The 22880-nt window shown below is 43.7% G+C and overlaps 1 protein-coding gene across 1 annotated transcript; it reads right to left on the bottom strand.

Annotated features, from left to right (window-relative positions):
• Nucleotides 1-11353: 11353 nt before the first annotated feature.
• LOC105529362 (putative butyrophilin subfamily 2 member A3) lies at nt 11354-19212 on the bottom strand. Its single transcript, XM_011966491.1, is given in 9 exon segments — nt 11354-11495; nt 11497-11745; nt 11747-11971; nt 13337-13367; nt 13463-13483; nt 14027-14136; nt 14138-14213; nt 15574-15855; nt 18848-19212. Coding segments are annotated over 9 exon segments (1443 nt in total). The 5' UTR covers nt 19155-19212.
• Nucleotides 19213-22880: the final 3668 nt, after the last annotated feature.

The following is a 22880-nucleotide window of genomic DNA, read 5'->3' on the forward strand; positions in this document are numbered from 1 at the left end:
TCCTAACAGAAGCACCCTTTGTCTCTTTGTGACAGGTGATCCTTCAGGTTGGAATGGACCTCCAGGTATGGGAAGGAGTAAAAAGTTCTATGAGGACATTCATAGGTAATTGCCTGCCTCAGAAACAAGCGTTGCATCATTCCCTACCTGAGCAAGGAGTAAGCAGCTGGACCAAGAGGAGGCAACCATGAAAGTTGAGCAGAAGAAAGGTCAGGGAACTTGCCATTTTCATCCGTGCTGCATACCAGGAGACACCAGAAGGTGAGGGACAGACACAATGGCCCAGAAAAAGCTTTAGGATTCCACATGGAAACGTCCACTTCCCCAGGGACAACGCAAGTATGGTGACCAAAGAAGATCTTACCTCTGCCAAAATGGCCTGTCCTCAATGTCTTTACCTTTGAGTTCCAACATGGAAAATTACCTGTAAAAACATGTCTATGTATAATGTTCATGTTATTCAATCAAGAAATCCTTGACTCTACTGCTTGACAATATTCAGAATCCTATCACTTCCCCAAACTTCCCCTGCCATGTCCAACCCTCTACTATCTCCCTCTGATTCATGCAGGACCCTCTTTACTGGGCTCCTTGGTTCCACTGGGGTCCACCACTGTGGGTATCCAACACTGTGGACTCCTGAAAGCCCCAACTCTTGGCCATAATCATGGTCAAGTCATGGCCCAGTGGACTCCTGGTGGGATTCAGGCAGACTGCCTGGTGGGGGCTCTGGAGTCAGTCAGGGGCTGAACCCACCACATTTAATTCAAGGCTAGAGATCAGAGAGCTGCAAATAAGACCAGGCTTTACCCATTGTTTCTTTCTTCCCTTCATAAAGTCATTCAACAAATATTTACTGAGCACCTACAATGGGTGAGGACTACTATATTAGTGTTAAGGACATAAAGAAGGTAAGCAATATGTAAAGGTTCTAAGATTCACAAGCTGCGTGATCTCGTTCATGGGACAAAACCATTGGAACTTTATTTATTCATACAATATCATGAAGTGTGAAATTTAGAATGTGCACAATTGTCCCAGCAATTCCACTTCCTGATGTCTAGTCCAGCAAAGTACTTGTATGGGTGCAGAGAGAAGCCTCTGTGAGAATGACACACTATTTTTAAAGTATAAAAGTGGTAACCAACTGAACCAGCCACCCAACAAGAGACTGCTTAGAAGAATGATGATTCATCCCTCAGAGGGAATTCAATGCAGCAGGTAAAAGAGTTGCTATATTGTCATGAACGTAGATAATGATGATACACTAAGCGGTCAAAAAGCACATTGCAGAACTATACTAATGATTCCGTTGAAAAACAAAAGCTAAGCTATACATTTCTGCATATTTATAGATGTAAATGCCTGCAAAAGTCTAAAAAGATGCATGCTAAACTGAAGATCGGAGGTTAAGTGAGCGAAAGATCACTTTGGCCTTTTGCTCCCTTTACTTTTAAAATATTGAAATGCTTTAAATTTAGAATTTTTCATGTATTACTTAACAGTAATTATTATGAGTGATAATACTGACTGGAACATATTAGCTGCTCAGTAAATACCAACTTCTCAACAGCTTCTTCCAAAGCAAAGGAGCATGAGGTCTGCAGCCATAACACCCGCTGCTGTGACCACCTGAGTCTGGGAATGGCCTTTGAGAACAAGGTCTGCAGACGGAGGTGGGGAGGGATGAAGAGGAAGCACTGGAACAGAGGTCTGTGCAGCCGGCCATCCTCCACCTTTGCCTGGATCTTGCACCCACCCAGACTAAACATTGCGTTTCACATCTTCTGTTCCTCAAAACTGCTCTTTATGTTGCTACAGAATGGATATCATTTTTATTATCATTGGTTTCAAAGTTAACAATTTCTCTGCTCTGCTTAAAGTGAGCCATGTGTTTTCATTCTTTTTAAAGGATGTTTATATTTTTCTTCCTGATTATAGTCAATATTGCAAATGAAGAAAAGCATAAAGGAATAAAAGTTTAAGTAGTGGCTCATGCCTGTAATCTTTGCAATTTGGATGGTCAAGGTGGGAGGATTCCTTGAGCCCAGGAGTTTAAGACCAGCCTGGGCAACACAATGAGACCCCCATTTCTACAAATTAGTCAATCAATAAAATTAAAAATCTGTAGTAGTAATCACATACTTTGGTGGTAGAAATATTTCTCGAAGCATTTTGGTCATATATACAGCAAGCGTCTTTAAAAAGTTACTTGCTCTGATAAGGAAATGCTATTAAAAAAAAAAGAAGTTGTATGCTTTACCCAAAAGTTCCACTTATAGGAATTACTGTTGAAGCAAAAAAAAGTCAGAAATTAAGGCAAAAATTTATGTCTGAGGCTGTTAAATATAATAAAATCTACAGTAGCCAAATGTAGATAATTGAAATAGCCAAAATTAGGAAAGTTTTAAAAAATAATTATATATTCATACAATGAAATAGATTATGTCCATTGAAACATTTATATTGGGTTATGAGGAAACGATTATTGGAAGGAAAAACAGATACTGTACCTAAAACATACAAAATAAGATTTCACATATGGACCTAATGCTATTAAAATGAAAAATAATTGCCCTTTATTAAAAACATGATTCCTAAAGACTGCATCGAAATCTCTTTTATGATAGAACCATGTATTGTTTGTCTATCCCCCGCCTGTTGTATGTGTATGCTGGTTCAGATTTTTCTATATTATAAATATTTCTATAATGAACAAATTTACATATGAACCTATAAGGCACATCTCTTTCTAGACTCTCTTAGAATAGATGCTTGAGTTGGCCAAAACAGATTTTAGAGACTTTTTTGCCCTCTTCTGACCACCATAAGTTCTTAAGAACATGCAGTTGGAATATTTCTTCATTTATGTTGTCTCCCTTTCCTTCCACCAAATTGCAACATCTGCAGGTCTTTATTCTTTGTACTACTTGCCTCTTCCCCATGTGCCCACATGTATGTGTGGGTGCCCAGGCGCACGTACACACACACACACACACACACACACACACAGGCACCTCACCCTTTCTCTGGGCAAGTACTCTTCCTACATGCCCACTCACTACTCTCAGCGATTCAGCCACTGTCCTCCCAGGCATTGTAGCGCAGGCTCTAATCAACATCCCCCACTTATTTCTTAGTATTCCCCTCTGAATCACAGCCCACTGAAGAAAGGTGGTTAATAGTTCTCCATTCTTTCTATTATGAGATTTAATCTCTCATTCGGAAGAAAGGGAAAAGAAAGCAGAGACTGTCTGGTCTCTGTGAGAAATTGGAATAATCTCTCTTTGGAAGAATTAGTTTCTTGATTGGCTCAGAGGTGGTGTTTCTCATCAGTTGCTGGGAAGAAATCACTGAGGAAGGTTGAAATGAAAACTAAAAGTACACTGAATTGTACATGTTGAAGAAAAATTCCAGCCCTACCTCCCTTAGTGTTTGTGTTTCTGTGTTTGTCTATTTGAATCATTCTTGCATGTACATGTATATAAGTATTTCTATGTATTAAGTCTTTTATCTTAATAGAAATATCAGCAGAACAAAATGAGAAAAGACTATAATGTGGTGAAGAGAGAAAGATGTACACTAATTAAAATGCTATTGTGGCAGTTTGCTAGCATCTACTTGCATGAATATGGGACATAAAGGAGGAGGAGATTTTACTACAGAGTCAAATAAATGTATACGTGGAAAGAAAGCCAGACACAGTGCACATTTTTAAGCACCTCCAGCATCCAGGCTTAGGATCTGTTATCAAATAATATAATTTTTCTGGTTTCCAGAGGCGGTGCTGCTTGACATGTTTTACCTTTTTCAGCAAATTTTTAGTGTGGGTGTTTCTGAGCATCTTCATTCGCCCTCAGCTCCTGGTTTGTGCTATATTGTATTTTCCTGTGTATTTATTTCTCGTGCTGCCAGTGGAGTACATAATATCTGAAGCTGGACTCTAGATAGACTGCGAATACCATCTCTGTAAGACGTCTGTGGGACAAACTGGTTCTTCCTGTGGCCTAGGACCTCAAAACACACTTTTGGGATTTGCAAGTCAGTGATCAAAACTCCTAAGATTAAGATGTGACTGGGGTTGATGAAATTTGATTATATTGTAACAGTTTGAATTTGGGCTGTGCAGTATCTGGTTGAGATGACTGGTTGCTTCTGCATCATGCAGTCCCCCTTTTTTCTTGGTGATAAGGCCTAATTTTCTTGGGTACTGCAATAGGCTCTGCTATCTCATAGATACCAGAGAGCAAGGGACTAAGTTGGAATCAATAGTTTGTAGGTGAAAGTTGTGGGTTTGTGCTTCTCCCAGAGGTCCTTCAAAAGGGAGGCCAAGATAGCTGGGAGTGTGAGTGTACACTCTCCGTACTTCCTTCTTTCTCTCGCCTAGGATGTAGACCTTTGAACTGGAGGTGCGGCAGCCCTCCTAGAACTGTAAGGCAACCTTGGGGTTGGAAGCCACATGCAGAGATAGCAGAGAATGAAGTCATCAGCAGGCTGAGGCATGAATGACAACTCTGAACTGCCAGATCAGCCCTGCACTACCAGTATCTAAATTCATTTTACATGAAAACAACAACAAGAAAAAACAAGAAAATCTTTGTTTTGTTTAAGCCAGCGGTATTTCTGGTCTCTGTTATCAGCAGAATATCAAAATTTTTCCCTCCCCCTTTTCCTTCCCAACAGTTTGTCATAAAACTTCTAAAACATAAAGCAAAGGTGAAAGAATTTTTGGTAAATACCAATTTGGCTACCATGTAGATTATAGTGATATACTTAATATTTTAATAAACTTCCTTACTTTATTATAATCCATACCACTGTTCATTCCCTATTTATCCATCATCCTTATTTACTTATTTATTTAAATGTTCATGTGCTCATTTTTATTTCTGCTTTTTTTCTTTTTTTTTTTTTCTGGTGAGACGGAGATTTACTCTTGTTGCCCAGGCTGAAGTGCAATGGCGTGATCTCGGCTCACCGCATCCTCCGCCTCCCAGGTTCAAGCGATTCTCCTGCCTCAGCCTCCAAAGTAGCTGGGATTACAGGCATGTGTCACCATGCCCAGCTAATCTTGTATTTTTAGTAGAGACGGGGTTTCACCCATTGCCCAGGCTGACCTCGAACTCCTGACCTCAGGTGAGCCACCCACCTCGGCGTCCCAAAGTGTTGGGATTACAGACATGAGTCACTGCGCCCGGCCCATTTGCTCATTTTTAAATTCACAGTCTATCAGAAGCTTTGCTGCTTGAAATTATATCAGTAAGAACGATCACCCCACACTTGCTTGGAGGATCCAAGTCATTCTGACACAGCAGCTGAGGTGCTAAGCTTCAGATTAGGAGTTTCTGGGCCCAATACTTTATATCATTGAACTTTGTAGTTTCCAAAGTACGAGGCCCTGGGTCCATTTCTCATGCAGCTTTATACTGAACTCTAAGAAAGAAGTCTTGGGAAAGAAATGGATGTGAAATGGGGCAGAAATGAATTCAGTGATTCAACAAATTTTTACTGAGAACCTACCATCTAGTAGGTCTCAGCCACTGAAGTTCAAAACTGGTGAGGAGAAGTTCCATAATACAGTGGATAAGAGCACTAATTCTCAAGTCAGGTGGCCTCTGTGACCTTTGGTTAGTTCCCTAACTTCTCTGTGCCCCAGTTTCCCTACCTGTAAAATAAGGACAGTAATAGTACTTGACTTTTAGAGTTGTTGCTATGAGCATGGAATGAGACAATACATGCATTTTGCTTACAACAGTGTATGATAAAAAAGTAAGTCACAAGAATGTATGCTAAGTGAAAAGTGCACTCAGCCCTCCTTCAAGACCTAGGCACTTGATGCTATCTTCTCTTTGTCTTTTATAAGACCTAGTGCAGTGTCCTGCATGTAGTAGCTGCGGCAAAATGCCCAGAAATTAATCTCCTTTATTGAGTTAGTCTCATCAAGAAATGTCCGTTTCTCATGGTTATCTCACCACTTGTTGCCTTTCAAACCTCCCATGAACACAAATTTTCTTTCTGCTGTATCTAGATATCTGTCAGCATGTCACAGGCACACTGGCTTACCATCTACTGTCTCTAGGCTTTTTTTTTTCTTTGTATCTTCATCTGTTGTCATGCACAACTCATTAGTCCTGGAACCCAAAGCTGGTTAACTAATTACTCAATGTTTCTGTTTCTTCGTCTGTAGGGTGGAAATGAGACATGGTCCATAAGTTATTTAAGGAAGAGTCAGCACAGCACCTGCATGTATTAACCCTCAATGATTTTCATTGTCTTCCATTCTGAAAGGCTTAATTCTGATGTCTGCATTGATGACTCCTAAATCCACCTCCCCTGGAGATAACATCAACAGTTGCCTGCTGTGAGGCTGAAGTTTTAGTTTGAAGGTGAAGGGAAAATCTCTGAAAAGTCTGACGTGAGAAAATGCGTACATTGAAAATAGCAGTGGGGCAGCTGCCAGGGAAGATGGGAGGTAGGGGGTGCCATTTACATTGTATTCTATGGGATGATGCCTGCTGGGGTTGCACAATATATCCCGTCCTCATCGGTGGGCCAGATGTTAGGAAATAGGGAGACCAGGAAGGAAGCTACTGTGACACTCTAGGCAACAAATGATGGCGGCTTGGTGAAGGGGGAGAGGAGACTTGATTGATTACTCACATTAATTCTAGGAAATACTTACATAGAACCTGCTATGATGCTGGTACTGTACTTAGAGATTTACATGTATTAATAAGATTCAGAACAACACTAAGAGGCACCTTATTTACCACATTTTATAGATGTCAAAGCTGAGGTCCAGGGAGGTTAAATGACTCCCCAAGGTCACACGAGTAGTTTCTTTCTGACCTGGGCCTTGAACCCAGGCTGTCTGGCAAAAGAGTCTGTGCTCAAACCACTGAGCTAAACTACTGAAAGGAAGTCCAAATAGCAGGACTTGGCTATCAGTCAGATGTGGTGGGTTAAGAGAGAACAAGAGAAGTCTAAAATGACTGTTAGGTGGTGTCACTCACTCAGATAGTGATGGGTAGGCAGGGCTGATGGGAATTTAGTTTTGGACACACTCACTGTGAGATGCTAGTGGGCACTGAAGTCAGGGAATGTGTGGGGCTGGAGACAGAAATGCAGGTGCCAGTGGGGTCTGCTTATGGGGTAGAGCTCTGAAAATGGACTGGACCATATAAGAGTATATGTGGTGTGAAATGAGAGTCCGGGACCAAAGCCTAAGGAGTTTAAGCAGTTCTGGAGCAAGTGGAGCAAGAATTCAGAGAAGGATCTCCCTAGGAGTAGGGAAAGACCAAGAACAGAGCCCTGGGGATTGATGAGGCAGATGTCACATAGGCAGGAACACCTACTCAGGCAGGTCTATGAAGAACTCAGGGTTGTCCGTAAAGAAAGGACAGAAGTGTATAAAGACAAGCAAGGCCCAGTGTCTCACAGCTATAATCCCAGCACTATGGGATGCTAAGGCAGGTGGATCGCTTGAGCCCAGGAGATTAAGGCTGCACTCAGCTATGATCACATCACTGACCTCTAGCCTGGGTGACAGAGCAAGATCCTGTCTCTCAAAGAAAAACAAAAAACAAAAAACAAAAAACCATGGGGGTGGGAGGGGAAAATAGAAATGTATAATGGATTTAATGGTTGGGAACCCACTAGTAACTGATGAAACAATGTTTATGGTGTGGTACAGCAGTGGTCAGCATCATGGCAAACAGTGCCTGATGGCCATGCATGTGTTCTCTTTCTGAGACTTTGCGTGCATGGAAGTAGAGACCTAGAGAGAGGCAAGTGTGGTGTACTGCCCTGGGAAAGGGGAAGCAGGGCAGTTACAATGGGAGAACGTTGAGCTTGTATATGGTGTATCCTATAGACTCTGGAGTGGACCCCTTATGATTACTCCTCTTGCAGTTTGCAGCCTGTACTTTCTCTGAGTGTGAGTTGAACCTGTGGCTTGCTGCTAACCGATAAAATATGGTAAAGCTGATGGTATGCCCCTTCCATGACTGCATTATGTACTGTAAGACTCTGTCTTGCTACCTGACCCACTCTAGAGGCTCTGTGTTCCCAGCTGGCTTTGAAAATGAAAGCAGTCATCATGGGAGACCCGCATAGCAAGGAACTTAGGTGGCCTGTAGGAGCTGAGAGCAGCCTCCAGCTTCAGCCTGCAGGGAGCCGGGGCCCTCAGTCCCTCAACTGTGAAGAAATGAATTCCGTTAATGGCCTGAGTGATCTGAAAAGAGGACTCTCCCACAGTCAAGACTCCAGATGAGGCTACAGAATGGCCAACACCTTGACTTTTGCTTTGTGAAGTTCCGAACAGAGAAGTCCTTTAAGGTCTTCCGGGATTTCTGATCCACAGAAACTAAAATGATAAATGTGCGCTGTTTTAAACCACTAAGTTTGTGGTAATTTGTTAAGCAGCAATAGATCACTAATGCATTAAATGGAAATAGGCAGTGGCAACAAACATGAAGATACAGAAGACAAAAAGAATAACTTGTTTGTCCAGCCCTGACCTCTTGCCTGGACTGCACATTAATTACTATTGCTATCATTTTATTTATTTACTTATTTACTCATTTTTTGAGATGGAGTCTCACTCTGTCTCCCAGGCTGGAGTGCAGTGGCACAATCTCGGTTCACTGCAGCCTCCGCCTGCCGGGTTCAAGTGATTCTTCTACCTCAGCCTCCTGAGTAGTTGGGATTACAGGCGCATGCCAACGCACCCAGCTAATTTTTGTATTTTTAGTAGAGACGGGATTTCATCATGTTGGCGAGGCTGGTCTTGAACACTTGACTTCAGGTGATCCACCTGCCTTGGTCTCCCAATGTGCTGAGATTACAGGTATGAGCCACTGTGCCCGGCCTGCACATTTATTATTGACCTGCCTACTCTGCATCTCCACGAGGATCTCTAGTAAGCTCCTCAACCCGAACGTATCCAAAACTGACATTGGATTCTATACTGGCTTCTCCTCTGGCCTCCGAAATGGACTTCTCTCTCAGTTTCCTCATCTCCGTAAGTGGCAACTCCATCTGTACCGTTTCTTAGGATTAAAACCTTGTGGTCACCCTTGATGTCCTCCTTTTTCACACACCACATTTAGGTTTACCAGCAAAGCCTTTTTACTCTGTCTTGAAAATAAATACAGCATCAGATCATTTCATGGCTCCTCCCTGGTACAAGTCATCAACATTTCCCCTCTGGATCACTGCAGTAGCTCCCAGCTGGGTCTTCAGGCTTTCATCCACCACCCGTACACACAGCCCATCTCGGTCTAGCATCTGAAGTAAGTCCAGTTTTTTTTCTGCCAAACTTTCCGGCAGCTGCCCTCTCAGAGATAAAGCCTAGGTTAGCATGATGACTTTCAGGGGCATATATGATCTGGCCCTCAACCCCAGAGGTTCAAAGAATCACTCTGGATTCTTTCAATAATGTGTCTTTTTGTAACTGCAGTAACACAATTTTGGACTTTTGAAATTTTTTTCATTCCTGTTAGATTATTGTATTGTCTCAAACCTAAAATACTGCCATTCAAGTCAGAATTTGAGATGCCTGAGTGTATTAGAATTCTCCAGAGAGACAAAACCAATATGATATAGATATATATGATGAGCGGGTGTTTATTAGGAAAATTGACTCATGTGATTATGGAGGCTGAGAAATCCCATGATAGCTCATTTGTATGCTGGAGACCCTGGGATGCTGGTAGCATGGCTCAGTTTAAGTCTGAAAGCCTCAGAACTAGGGACACCGATTGTGTAAATCTCAGTCCAAAGTGAAAGGCTTGAGAACCCAGGGCTTCCTGGTACAAGTCCCAAATCTCAAAGGCCAGAGAGCCAGGAGTTCTGATGTCCAAGAGCAGCAGCAGAAGAATGTCTCAGGGGAGAGAAGAATTTGCCTTTCCTCTGCCTTTTTATTGTATTGGGCCCCCAGCCAATAGGAGGGGAGAATTTCCCACTGACTCACATGCCAATCTCTTCTGGAAATACATTCGCAGACACACCCAGAAATAATATACCAGTTGTCTAGGTATGCCTTAATCCAGTCAAGCTAACATCTAAAATTAACCAGCTCATGGATTCACTTCCAGGATCCACTATTCCAAATATGGTCTGGGGACTCCTAGGGAGAACTGTGATATACTCCTAAGGAGTCCGCAATGTTAATACTGTTTTCATCATCATCATCATCATAATATAACATTTGTTGTTTTTGATCTCATCCTCTCGGTAGGGTACAATAAGGTTTTTGGGGGCCTATATGACCTATGATATACCAATAGATTTAATACAAAAGCAGATATGAGAATACAAACATCTTCTATTAAGTCAGACATTAGATTTGAAAAAAGTTAACCAATGTCACACTTCTTGTTCTTTTGTTTGGACACAACAGTTGATTTTTCACAAAACATTCTACTTATATTAACCTATATTTGGTTCATTTGTCGTATTTTAACATGAATTAGTAAATAGCATTTTAACATTTTCTGTTTTAATGTCAAATGACATAAATATTAACAAATGTCAACCCAAATAAACAAAAGCTCCTCAAGGCCCTCAATAGTTATTAAGTGTCTAAAGACATAATTAGACCAGGAAGTTTGAAGTCACCGGTGCCCCCATTTAACTTGAATGCTGTCGCAGACCTGATCCAGTACCACCCTGCTCAACCAGGACCTCAAGCCTCAACCACACCCAAGGACTGAGTACTGACTCCTTGTTTATTGTGGGGACACGTGAGCCAAACCACATCCACATGTCCATGTTCTTCATTCGTCTTCATCCCAGGTCCAGGCCTGTGGGTGTGTGCTCTGGAAATCATGGGGTTGGGTGGAAATGAGCCATCATCTCCTGGGACCCCTTAGCTGTTATGGTGGGACTTAGCTATCCTTACAACCTTGGTCCCTCCCAGCTCTCTGATTCCACGTCCTCTATCTCTGACCTGCATATCTGGTTCCCTCTCCCTCTGGTGGTCCTGTGGATTCCTCCCTCCTCTCACATCCTGGCAACTCCTCTTGGCCTCATTCCAAGTCCACAGCATCTGGTGCCAACTGGCATGCTGGGCTCAATGAGGCCACCCTGATGTTAAACAGCAGGTTCGCTACCAATCAGCTTCTCACACTTTCTTCCTGGCTGGGAGCCTTGGAACAACTAGTTGTTCCCCTCCCATAGTTACAACCAAAGGAACTACTAAAGCCACACCTAATGAGGACGTGAACAGGGGCTGAGGTCTGGAGTGGGTGTGAAAGAGGCAGCTGGAAGAGGTTCTCCCGTGTGACCAGAGGGGAGGAGGGCGTGTCTTCCACCAGGGGCGTTGTGCAGTGGCTGCCGAGACGGCCAGGGCTTATCTCCATGGCTGTGAGACAGGGAACTGATTCTGTGGGCTGTGGTGGGTCTCTGCTCTGTGAAGTGTCCGGCCCTCTTCAGGCACCGGGACCCCACTGGCTCCTGTGAATGCAGAGCAGATTAAGATGCAGCTGTCAAGGGCCTAAGCTGAACAAGGGCCTCACGGGCACAGAAAAGGCTGAATGGGGAAATGTGTAGATGTGTGATCTGTTTCTCATGTTGTAGAAGGAGACATCTCCAGCTTCAGAGTCCAGGAAGACGCCCACCTGGCAAAGGGGCTCCTCCAGAGAGAGAATCCACTTAGGCGAGGTCAGGGCCCAGTATTTCCTTTTATGCGTCTCCAAGGTCCAGAAGTCATTCTGAGGAAGCAGCGGGACCTCCCATTTCCTCAACATTGTCTCTACAGATCCCCACAGTCCACTCAATCACGTTTTCCACCTCTACCTCCAAGTGATGTTTCCCTGAGGCGAAGCTCTCCTGGCCTAGGACACAAAGCTAACTGTCGAATCTCACTGGGTTGTCCGGCATGCTCTCCCTAGAGGGTTCCAATGTCACACTCCTCTTGTCCTCTGACACGAAGAGATCGGGATAAGCAGTGTCTGGGTCCAGGACCACACTGGCTGCAGAGGAAGTCTCAGGAACTCTGTGTGGTTCCTGGTCCCCAGAGAGGTCTCAGAAAGCTGCTGCGGGATTCCCACGTAGGGGCCATTTCCCTGAAGGCCCCCTGATCCCAGGCAGCTCATACCCAAGAATTCCTGAAGCTGCACTTTTTTTTTTCTTTTTTTTTCTTTTGAGACGGAGCTTTGCTCTTGTTGCCCAGGCCTGAGTGCAATGGTGCGATCTTGGCTCACCGCAACCTCTACCTCCCGGGTTCAAGTGATTCTTCTGCCTCAGTCCCCCAAGTAGCTGGTATTACAGACATGGGCCACCATGCCTGGCTAATTTTATCTTTTTAGTACAAACAGGGTTTCTCTCCATGTTGGTCAGGCTGGTCTCGAACTCCCAACCTCAGTTGATCCTCCTGCCTCTGCCCCACAAACTGCCAGGATTATAGGTGTAAGCCATCATCCTGGCCTCTGAAGCTGCACTTCTGTCTCTCCAGAGACAGAAGCAGCACCCTCAGGTTGAGAAGAACTGAGGCTTTATGAAATCCAGAGAGTTTAGGAAATGAGCCCCAATTAATCATTCACATTTTTAGCATTCTAAGATCTACCTTTCTATTGTGTTAAAATGATTTCCTCCATTCCCCAAGTTAATATGTCTGGTTGTGACAATTTGCTATTTTGTCCCAAGTTGACAGTGGCAATTTTGAAATTCTCCTGAAGAGGAAAGGTCCGTGTGCCATGGTATCTGGTAAAGCTTGGATTCTGTGGTGCTTATGGACAGAGGGGCTGAATCATAAGATGGGAAGTGCTCACTGGGAGTAGGCAATTGGTTCTGTGCTCTCCCACTCACCCGAACTCCCTCCCCTGGCAGGCTATACACAAAGTATCAGTGCTCTTTTAGGAGCAGAAAGGCATCTCTGGCCACTTATTTGTATACCATTCTGTCAGGCTGATTGGGACCCTTTATAGCCTCTTCCCCACATGGGCCTTCAACTATGCACAGTCTACACTATCCCTAGTATATAAATTGCTAAGACAGCATTGTCTTCTTTCAAATTGATCCAGAATCAAAGAGCAAAAATCACTGAAGCATAAATCTTGGGGAGGCTACTATATACGGAAACCTCTGGTCATCATGTATTAAATTATTCCAAAAGAGAAAGGATCCTAGGATGTAAATCACAGGGTGGACTGAGAGCTGCTGGGATTCCCTGACAGAAGAGCCATGATGCATCATTGCTGGGACACTGTTGATGAACTGACCCCAGTTCCCTGCTGCACCTGCCTAGCCCTGGGCCCCTTGCTCATCTCCTCTAAGGAGTCCTGTTAGCTGGCTAGCAGGAGAAAGCTGAGATCTGAGGGAATATCAGGGGCACTCACTAGCATGTAAGAATATTCTTCTCCATCCTGCAAGGGACAGACAGAGGTGAATGTCATGAGATGCTGCTAAATGAGCAGAACACAAATTGTACAAGGAGTAGTTCAGGAAAGGGTAAACTTACGCAATTCTTCTTGAAGTTGCTCTGAGAAACAGAAACAAAATCATGTCTTCAATAGAAGAACTAAAAGAAGCTGGGTTTATAGTAAACCATGCAGGAACCATCCTTTCTACGAACAGCATCTCCCTTCCCTCATGCTTAGGGCACTGTCAGAAACCAGAAATGATATATGATTAGGTGGCTGGGTAGTACCGGTACATTGTTACACTTGTTTTTGCTCAACCATTTAGTACTTTACATAGCCAGGCGAATGAGTGCAATGCGGGCAGAATGAAAGAACGAAAGCTCTGAGATTCATCCCAAGGACATGAGAGTTCCAAGTCTTTGTTGCTGCTGCGGTGCATTTCCTGTCTCTTCCGTACGCTGGTACCTGGGAGAGTGGTGTCCTTTGTACAGTGGTGGACTGTTCTCCTACTCTTTTACCTTTTTTTTTTTTTTAATTAGAGATAAGGTCTCACTGTATTACCCAGGTTGGCCTCGACCTCCTGGGCTCAAGTCATCCGCATGCCTCAGCCTCCCACAGTGTTGGGATTCAAGGCTTGAGCCACTATACCTGGCCTCTTTTACCTTGGATTTGAAGTTCTTTCTCTTTTTCCACACATTCTTTCTCCAGTTCCTTTAGCGCAGTTTCTTTCCTTTCCTGTTCAAACTCTTTTTCCTGACAAATCTTTTTTTCCTATAATGAATATCATCAGAATAGTCATGGTAACAGGCAGGATCACCACACAGGGAGACCTGCTGGGCATGAAGGATTCTGAAAAGGCAGCCAGAAATGTCCACTTACTTTGAAACAGAATATCCAGATGAGAGCGCCCCTAGGAACACATCTCAAGAGCTCCTCAGCCACCTGCTTTGTTAGTTTCTCCCTCAGAAAACTCAGATGGAGAAAGTGATGCTGGCTCAGCCCTGGTTGACACCTCAGTGGCTTCCAGGGCCAAGGCCCAGAGGTAGCAAAGCAGAAACATCTGCAGTCACCATGGGAAGGACCAGGGTGCATAAAGCTAACCAGCCATGCTGAGTCAGCACAGCCACCACCTTGTCTCAAGCCACCATCCCTCACACCTGGAATACTGCAGTGCCCTCCTTCTTATTCTGCCCTTACCTTTTGAAGTCTATTTTCAACAGACCATCCCAAATGTAATCATGTTAATTCTTAGCTCAAAACCTTCCAATGCTTTCCTTGTCACTCTCCCTAAAAACCAAAGACTGTTTGTGGCTTATGATGCCATGTAGAATGTGTTTTCATTGTCTCTGTGAATTAATCTCCTTTCTCTTCCTGCACTCACTCCATTTCAGCCACACCAGCATCGCCTTCTGGGGGTCCTGGAAACTGCCAGAGATGTTCCTTCCCCAGGCCCTTTGCATATGCTTTTCCTGTAGCTGGCTGCTCAGTCCTTAAGCATCTGATGGTCCCTTACCATCAGACGGGATGGCTCAATTCCCATCTTTACAGTGAAGTCTTCCCTGACCATTCTGTTAAGAATTGCAATGTCTCACACTGCCTCTTTATTTCTTCCTTGCTTAATGTTTCCTGTAGAAGTTCATCACCATCTGATGGAATATATAGTCAATTATTTAATCACTTTTTGAGGGAAGAGATCTTGATATATTTTGTTCAATGATTTACCCTTGGTTTCTAGAACAGTGTCTTGAATATACGATATGCTTCTTGAGCATTTGTTGAATGAATTATGGGTGTGTATCAATAAGGATTTTTCCCAGCTCTGTCCCTTGGAAAATCCCTTGGGCAGGAAGGGATGGCTGCAGCATACAGGAACACCAAGTGTAGAGAGTCACCTATCTACACCACTCTCCCTCCATGTGTAATGGTTATTTTCAATGTTTAAAAATTGCTACATCATAAGGACCTTGCAGGAAAAAAAAAAAGACGTGGTTGACCCTCAGAGAAGAGGCTCCTACTCTTGAGTTTTGGGACTCTTTGATTCTCCTTTTGTGAAAAGGGATTAGAGAAGCTTCATATCAGCTGCAGCCTCCAGCTTCACAGGGGTCAGGACCATTCTACCCACACTGCTGCCCCCATCCCCGCTCTGGGCTCCATCTGTGTGCTGAGGATCCCCATGCACTCGATGAGTCTCAGAGAGCAGAGAACTAACCTGGAATAAAAATGACACTTTCTTTCTTCTGGCCGAACAGGGTATCATTGATAGAGCAGGACACGTTCCTCACCAACTTGTCTCTGGTAATCACAGCTGTGGTGACTATGAAGAGCCCTTCTGTATCAGGGATGGAGATCTCCTTCACGGCAGGCACGACCTCACTGTAGGGGTCCCTCCACACCGTGAGGGGCTTCAGGTACCACCCTCCAGATATGCACTCCAGCCAGATGCCCCCGTCCTCGTGGCCCCTCATTTCAATGAGGGGCTCAGAGTCCAGTCCTGGGGAGAGATACCAGGGCTCAGCTAAAAGGCAGTGGTGTCTCAGTGCTGACTGCATCTCTTCTGTGAAGAGAGAAAGTAAAGGAAAAAAAAGAGGGAGGTAAGAAGCAAGAAATAGGAAGGAAGAAACAAAGGATGAGGGTAAGGAAGAAAGAACGTTGATGTTAGAGAACACCAGGAGACCAATGGGCCACATAAACTGTGAGCTCTCTAAGAGGAAAGGATCCCATTGCACCCTTTTCTTTGTGTTCCACCTACAGGCCCCATTGCAGCACCAAGCATCTATGTGTCTGCTATAAATGCTTATTCAATTTATCCTGCAAGATTAATTTTCTCACTTAAGGTGGGTTTGTCAACTCCAACTTCAAACAGGCAGGTTTTGGAGTTCACTTTCTGGTCCTAGGATGACTTCTCAGTAGACCTCAGCTTCCAGAAGCTCTTAAATAACAAGTAGAAGGACAGAAATCTACCAGACAGGCAGAATACTAAGCAACCTTTTGACCTAAAGACATTGACCCTTTTGTCTAGTTTAGGGCTTCACATAAACACTGCTCTCTCCCACCCATAGTAGGTGATGGTTTTTAGGAGCCTCAACATGGTAGCCTGCAAAGCCAACCCTAATCCTAATTCACAGTTTACCTCCCAGAGGCTCCGTCTGTTAGGCAACATCTCTTTTGCTTTTCTTTTGATTTTCAGAGACAGGGTTTTAGCTCTGTTGTCCAGGCTGGAGTGCAGTGGCAAAGTCATAGCTCATTGCGCCCTGTAGTCCTCGGCTCAAGAGATCCTCCCACTTTAGCTTCCCAACTAGCTAGGATTACAGGCATGTTCCACTATGCTTGGCTAACATTTTATTCTATTGTAGAGACAGAGTGTTGCACAGGTGGGGCAATTTTCTTATAGTGCTTTGAGAACATCAATTTATTAGAAAGATCTGGATGCTCTTGGGATTAAGATAACCATATCACTTTTTTAATATCAGAGATCATCACCAAAAATCCTAAGAATCTAGACTTACCCTAACTACAATCCATGTTTAATGAATCTTCAGTAAAAGTGAATACCAGGTATGAAAGAGCTGCATGATCCTAGGGGATCCTTCAGCCATGCGTGAACATCCAAACTTCTTCTGAATAATTCCTTTGTAAAGTCTCCAAATTATGGCAAAGACAGGAAATTAAGCCAATAACTTAAGTCTATTGTTGTGGCTCAATTTAATTATTATTAATATTTTTTGACACAGTCTCACTCTGTCGCCTGGGCAGGAGTGCAGTGGCATGATCGTGGTTCACTACAGCCTGAACTTCCTGGGTTCAGGTGATCCTCCCACCTCAGCTTCCCAAATAGCTAAGACTACAGGCATGTGCCACCATGCGTGGCTAATTTTTTAATATATTTTTTAAAGAGATGGGTTTTTGCATGTCACCCAGACTCACTTTAATTTTTATCAGGAGATAAAACTACTTGTACATTTAAAGGCTTAGTGGAATAAGAATTAAAATAATTCAGCAAATTGGAAAACAAAGTTCTTCAAAACATTCCATGAGGTTCAATACAGGAAGTATGACAAAATAGAGTTAAAGGCAAAATCAGCCACCAACCAACCTAACAAAGAGAATACAGTAAACAAACAAACAAAAAGTCCTAAGCAGCCCAATTCAGAGTGGAGAAGGCCAGGCCAGTGTCAGTTTTACAGAGAGGGAGGAGCAGATTGCTGCCACGTAGAAACCATAACTGGCCAACCCTGCAGTGCTGCTACAAACACAGCCATGACACAGGGTAAAGAAAGTCTCCTTTCACAATATTCTGTTTTAATCACACACAAAGTTGCCATTCTGAGTAGCAAAGATGGGGTCTCCTACTTGCTATGATTTGAGGTCCCTTGGGACAGACCCAATTCCCTAATCTGCACCTCCTCTGGTCTGATGGAGTGAAATGCCACCACAGATTATCCTGCACCCGAAAGGCTTTTTCAGTCCTCAAATATATATTTTAAAGCACAATCAACTAACCCCAAGACTGAAGTAATCACTTAATATCATTTTAGCAAACTTCTAGAAATTCCAGTTTAAATGTATTTCTATGTTGAAATCTTGTGTATTCCCTGCCAGATAAATTCTTGCACTTTCTCTGTGGAGTCAGCAGGAACATAATTTTGCCTCTGGGCTAGGCGCTGTGGCTCACACCTGTAATCACAGCACTTTGGGAGGTCAAGATGGGCAGATCACATGAGGTCAGGAGTTTGAGACCAGCCTGGTTAACATGGCAAAACCCTGTCTCTACTAAAAATACAAAATATGCCAGGCGTGGTGCTGCATGCCTATAATCCCACCTACTCAGGAGGCTGAGGCAGGGAGAATTGCTTGAACCTGGGAGGTGAAGACTGCAGCGAGCTGAGATCCTGCCACTGCTCTCCAGCCTGGGCAGCAGAGTGAGACCACTTCTCAACAACAACAACAAAAAAAAAATTGCTTCTGTATTAAATCTTGCTTTAATAAAACCCTCTATTTACATATAAGTCACTCTCTTTGCAACCAGCGTTTCAGGAAAGAAGTCAGGATTAATATTTATCAAGAAATAAGATTTCAAATATCATAGTTCTCTGGGCAGTTGTTGTTTATTCCAGTTTGTCCTGGGACAATTATTAACGGAGTCTCCTCTCACTCTCAGAAGTGCACAGCTCAGTGCTAAGGCATGCATAAGACTTCTCTTCTGAGATTCACCATTTTCCCCTGCTCATGGCCTCAGATGAGTTCTGCGTGTGCTTCTCAAGAAGTCAAGCCCACGGCTTAGCAGGGCAAGCTCACTCATGGTGGCCCTTGTGCAGGAGGAAGGATTTTTCCCTGGACTCTTCTTTCCATAGGGTGAGTGTCTCTGTGGAAAGGGGATCCAGGAAAGAGGACTGTGCTGGTCTGCAATGGGCCAGAAGTTAGGAGATATACTTTCCCCAAAAGTCATACTGTGCCAAAGTAACAAAGCAAATGAAGAGACACACCTGCAACCACGAGGTGCAGGCTGGCCTCATCGTAGGACCTGCCTTCTTGGAAGTAACAGCGGTAGGTGCCGTTCTCCTGGACTGTGATGTTGTGTATGACCAGGGCCACGCTGCCCCTGCTGATGTCTTTGCTCACAAAGATGGTTCTCCCTCGGTACTCCTCCATCTGCTCCTCTGTTCTCTCTCTCCCACCCTTATACACAAACACTGCGAGGAAGAACTGAGACTGGAACCACCGCACCTTCATGTCCTCAGCATTTTTCTCGGGTGACAGATGGCAGCGTAACTTAGTGTTTTCTCCCACCATGGCCAGGATGGGATCAGTGCCCCACAACAGTGACCTTGGCTGTTCAACACAGGGGCAGAATCAGACAAAGACACCAGCCATCACATCTCTAAAGCAGGAAAGGAAGCAGATATTGCAGGGACAAAAATATTCTTTCCATGGCCATAGGGTCTTCTTGGGCTGAGAATTCTGCGGACCAGTAGCTGTGGCTAGTTTACAGCACCCCTGGGAGCAGTAACTATGAAATCTGCTTCTGTTTCATGAAGGAAACCCTGGGAAGCCTGCCCTGAGCACCCTCTGTCCACCCTGTGCCCCATGAGGAGAATTTCCTCCATTCCCCAATCTAGTGCTGTGCCTGAGTGTACTGTAAACTTGAGCTGTGCAACAGGGCACCTACCCACTAGCTCATTCCAACTGAAATGAGCTGTAAGTATAAAATACACACAGGATTATGAATATTTAAAATTTCAAAATGTTGACTAAGCATTTAAACATTCATATTTGGTTATTTGGGGTGAAACAGATGTAGTATACACATTTATTTTGATTTGCAAATGAGTTTCAAGTTTTGACAGCAATTTGGGCAAGTCTCTTCCTTTGAGTAACCTCTAGCTATGGAGTCCTTCCAGGGGAGGCCCAGACTTTTTGTTGAAGAGAAAAACCATTCCTACTGTGCCCCTTTCAAATTCCAGATTCCTGCATTACTGAATCAATGAGCATAGTGCCATGATTGTGTAAGTTGGTAATTTTCCAGATTAAAACAATATTAGCCAATACATATACCTTATCTGAAGAGAACAAATTTCCCAGAACATACTAGAATGATACTGGGACCCTAAGGGAAAAAAAGATGAGAAACTTGCCCAAACTCCTTCCATCTTGAAGCTTCCTCTCTGCACATGTGCTTTGGTCTGCTGTTTCCGCAGTTCACCTTCTTTTCCTCTTTTGGACCATAATGTGAGTGGAAGAGTTCTTCCCACAACTCCCATGCACTCCTGCTACAGGTACAGCTAGTCACATGTCACTTGAAGGTTCCCTGGCCTAGCCTGGGTTGGGTGTCCATCCCAGACCCAGTCCATGTGGTGAGGCTGCAGGGTCATGCTATACGGACATGTATTGGAAGACAAGAGGTCACTAATGCTAAATGAATGTGGTGCAAGGAGGGCAGTGGAACCTTGAAAGGCATTCACTATATTCTCAGAGGCGGAGCCCTTAGAACAGATACTGTTGATGTCCCGTCCCATATTCTTTTGGCCTATAACAATTTGCCAATAGTGCAATAGTGGAGGAACACAGTTTCCTTCAAGGATAACAACATCCGGCCTCCGTTATCTGTGTTTCTCCTCTGCTTTCTCTAACACCAGTGGTATTTGCTTTTTTTTTTTTTTTTTTGCAGATGCACAACCCAACCTTGAACTACAGCAGAACTAACATTCCCAGGGGCAACTTTCAACCAATTTAAGCAAAAGAAGATGGGAGGTGTTGATAAATGTACAAGGGTCCCCAGGCTTTAGGAAGATTCTGATGTATATCCCACAATTTCATATAGTTTCTTACAGTTCTCGGGTGGGATAAGCCGAGTTGTCTATATGGTAACTCATTAATGAACTCTTTATGCCATTCCTCACACAACTGGCTTTTCCCCTTCTGTGATTCACTATTCCTTCCCTTGTGTTTCTTGCAATGATTTCCCAAATAAGTGGTAGCTTCAATAGTGCTCCTCCCTCCATACACACCTAGTGATGTTTACTGTGAAACATGTGACAATGATATATAACATGGCAGAATGTACCTTATAGAGTTAAGGTTATGGACTTTAAAATTTAGTGATTATTCTAAATTATGTGGGTGGTCTTAATTGAATCACAAGAGCTCTACAAAGTAGAAGGCAGAAGAATCAGAGAGATGCAATGGAAAAAGAACCAGAAAAACTTCAAAGATTGAAAGTCCTCAATGCATAATTGCTGCTTTGAAGATTGAAGAAGGGAGCTGTGAGCTGAAAAACAGCAGCCTCTAGAGATGGGAGGAGACTTCAACTGTAAATCAGTAAGCAACTGCGACCTCTGTCTTGTAATTGCAAAGAATTGAATTCTGCCAGCAATTTGAATAAACAAGAAAACATATTGTTCTCCAGAGTCTCCACAAAAGAATCCAGCATGCAGACACATTGATTTTGGCTGGGGAGATCCCTGTTGGACTTTTGACCTATAGAACTGAGAACCAAAAATTTGTGTTGCTTTAAGTCTAAGAATTTGTGCTAATTCATCATAGCAGCAGTAGAAAACACATACAATAAAGGTTTTGTGAAAACACTACAATGAGGTAAACTAAAACTGTGGGGAGTACAGTGGGTGTGTGGACTATTCTGCTGTGCTAGTAGACTTATTAGAGTCTAGAAAAAGCCAAGTTGAAGAGTAAGCCTTATTAACAAATTTATTGAACAACTAGAACTTGACAAGCACATGCCAGGTAGAGGGCATGCAGTGGTGAGCAATAATAATAATGTTAATGAGAAGTAGTTTTTCCCTAGCAGGCTGCAGTTGAAAGGAATATTGGTTTAACATCCACCAGTGAGCAGGGATGGATAGACCCCTTTCCTGGAGACAGAGTCCATAAGAGGATTAAAAATATCCCTGTAGGCCGGGCACCCTGTGGCTCAAGCCTGTAATCCCAGCACTTTGGGAGGCAGGCAGATCATGACATCAAGAGATCGAGACCATCCTGGCCAACATAGTGAACTTCATCTCTACTAAAAGTACAAAAATTAGTTGGGCGTGGTGGCGTGCACCTGTAGTCCCAGCTACTCGGGAGGCTGAGGCAGAAGAATTGTTTGAACCCGGGAGGTGGAGGCTGCAGGGAGCCGAGATCGCATCACTGCACTCCAGTCTGGCAACAGAGTAAGACTCCGTCTTAAAAAAAAAAAAAAAAAAAAATCCCTGTAGTTCTTCTAGGTTCCTTCATCCAAATTTCCCCAGAGAAGCTTTACGGTATTTTCTCTGCCTGGAAACCTTGACTGTAGGAAGGCTGGCTCTGGCTGGTCGATCACTTATCACATATGTTGGGTGGGCACACATCTGTTCCCCAAGATTTATCAAGTGTGGCCTCTGGTCTCTTTCCAAATCACGTGTCATGTGGATACGGTGAAGTTATTATCTCAACCAAGACACTCTGCAGAGCTAATCCAAGGAGTGCTGGGTCTAAGGCTCTGATAATCAGCTGGGAAGGAGTCAACAGGAATGTCAACTCCACAACCACCTACAATGATCCTTACCCTGGAGCTGTCCTGGGAAAAGAACCTCAGGGCTACAGGTGGGTTCTTCCTATCAGCGAAGAATCCGGGTGGAAAAGAATGGGCAAATGGCCAGGGACTGAAGCTGACCATCTCCCAGCTGCACAAATTACTGCATGAGTTATGTAAGTTACTTAATGTTGCCCTGCCTCAGCTTCCATACTTGCAAAATGAGACTACCTGACAGGGTGTTGTGAGGATTAAAGGAGTGACATCCACCAAAGCTCGTAACACAGCACTCAGAACATTTTTAAGTTCTCCATTAATGTTAGTTACTGCTGTTTAGATCCCAGCTCTGTTATTAAGTAGTCATGTCTACTTTGTAAAGTGAATTCACTTTTCTGCACCCCAGTTTCCTTATCTGTCTAAGAGGACAATAAAGTGGTACTAAACTCAAACAACTGGCATATGAATAATTGAACGAGTATCAGTGAAGTGCTTCAGTGTGTGCCTGTAGC

The sequence above is a fragment of the Mandrillus leucophaeus genome, unplaced genomic scaffold (genome assembly GCF_000951045.1).
Source record: "Mandrillus leucophaeus isolate KB7577 unplaced genomic scaffold, Mleu.le_1.0 Scaffold760, whole genome shotgun sequence".
Taxonomy (NCBI): Eukaryota; Metazoa; Chordata; class Mammalia; order Primates; family Cercopithecidae; genus Mandrillus; species Mandrillus leucophaeus.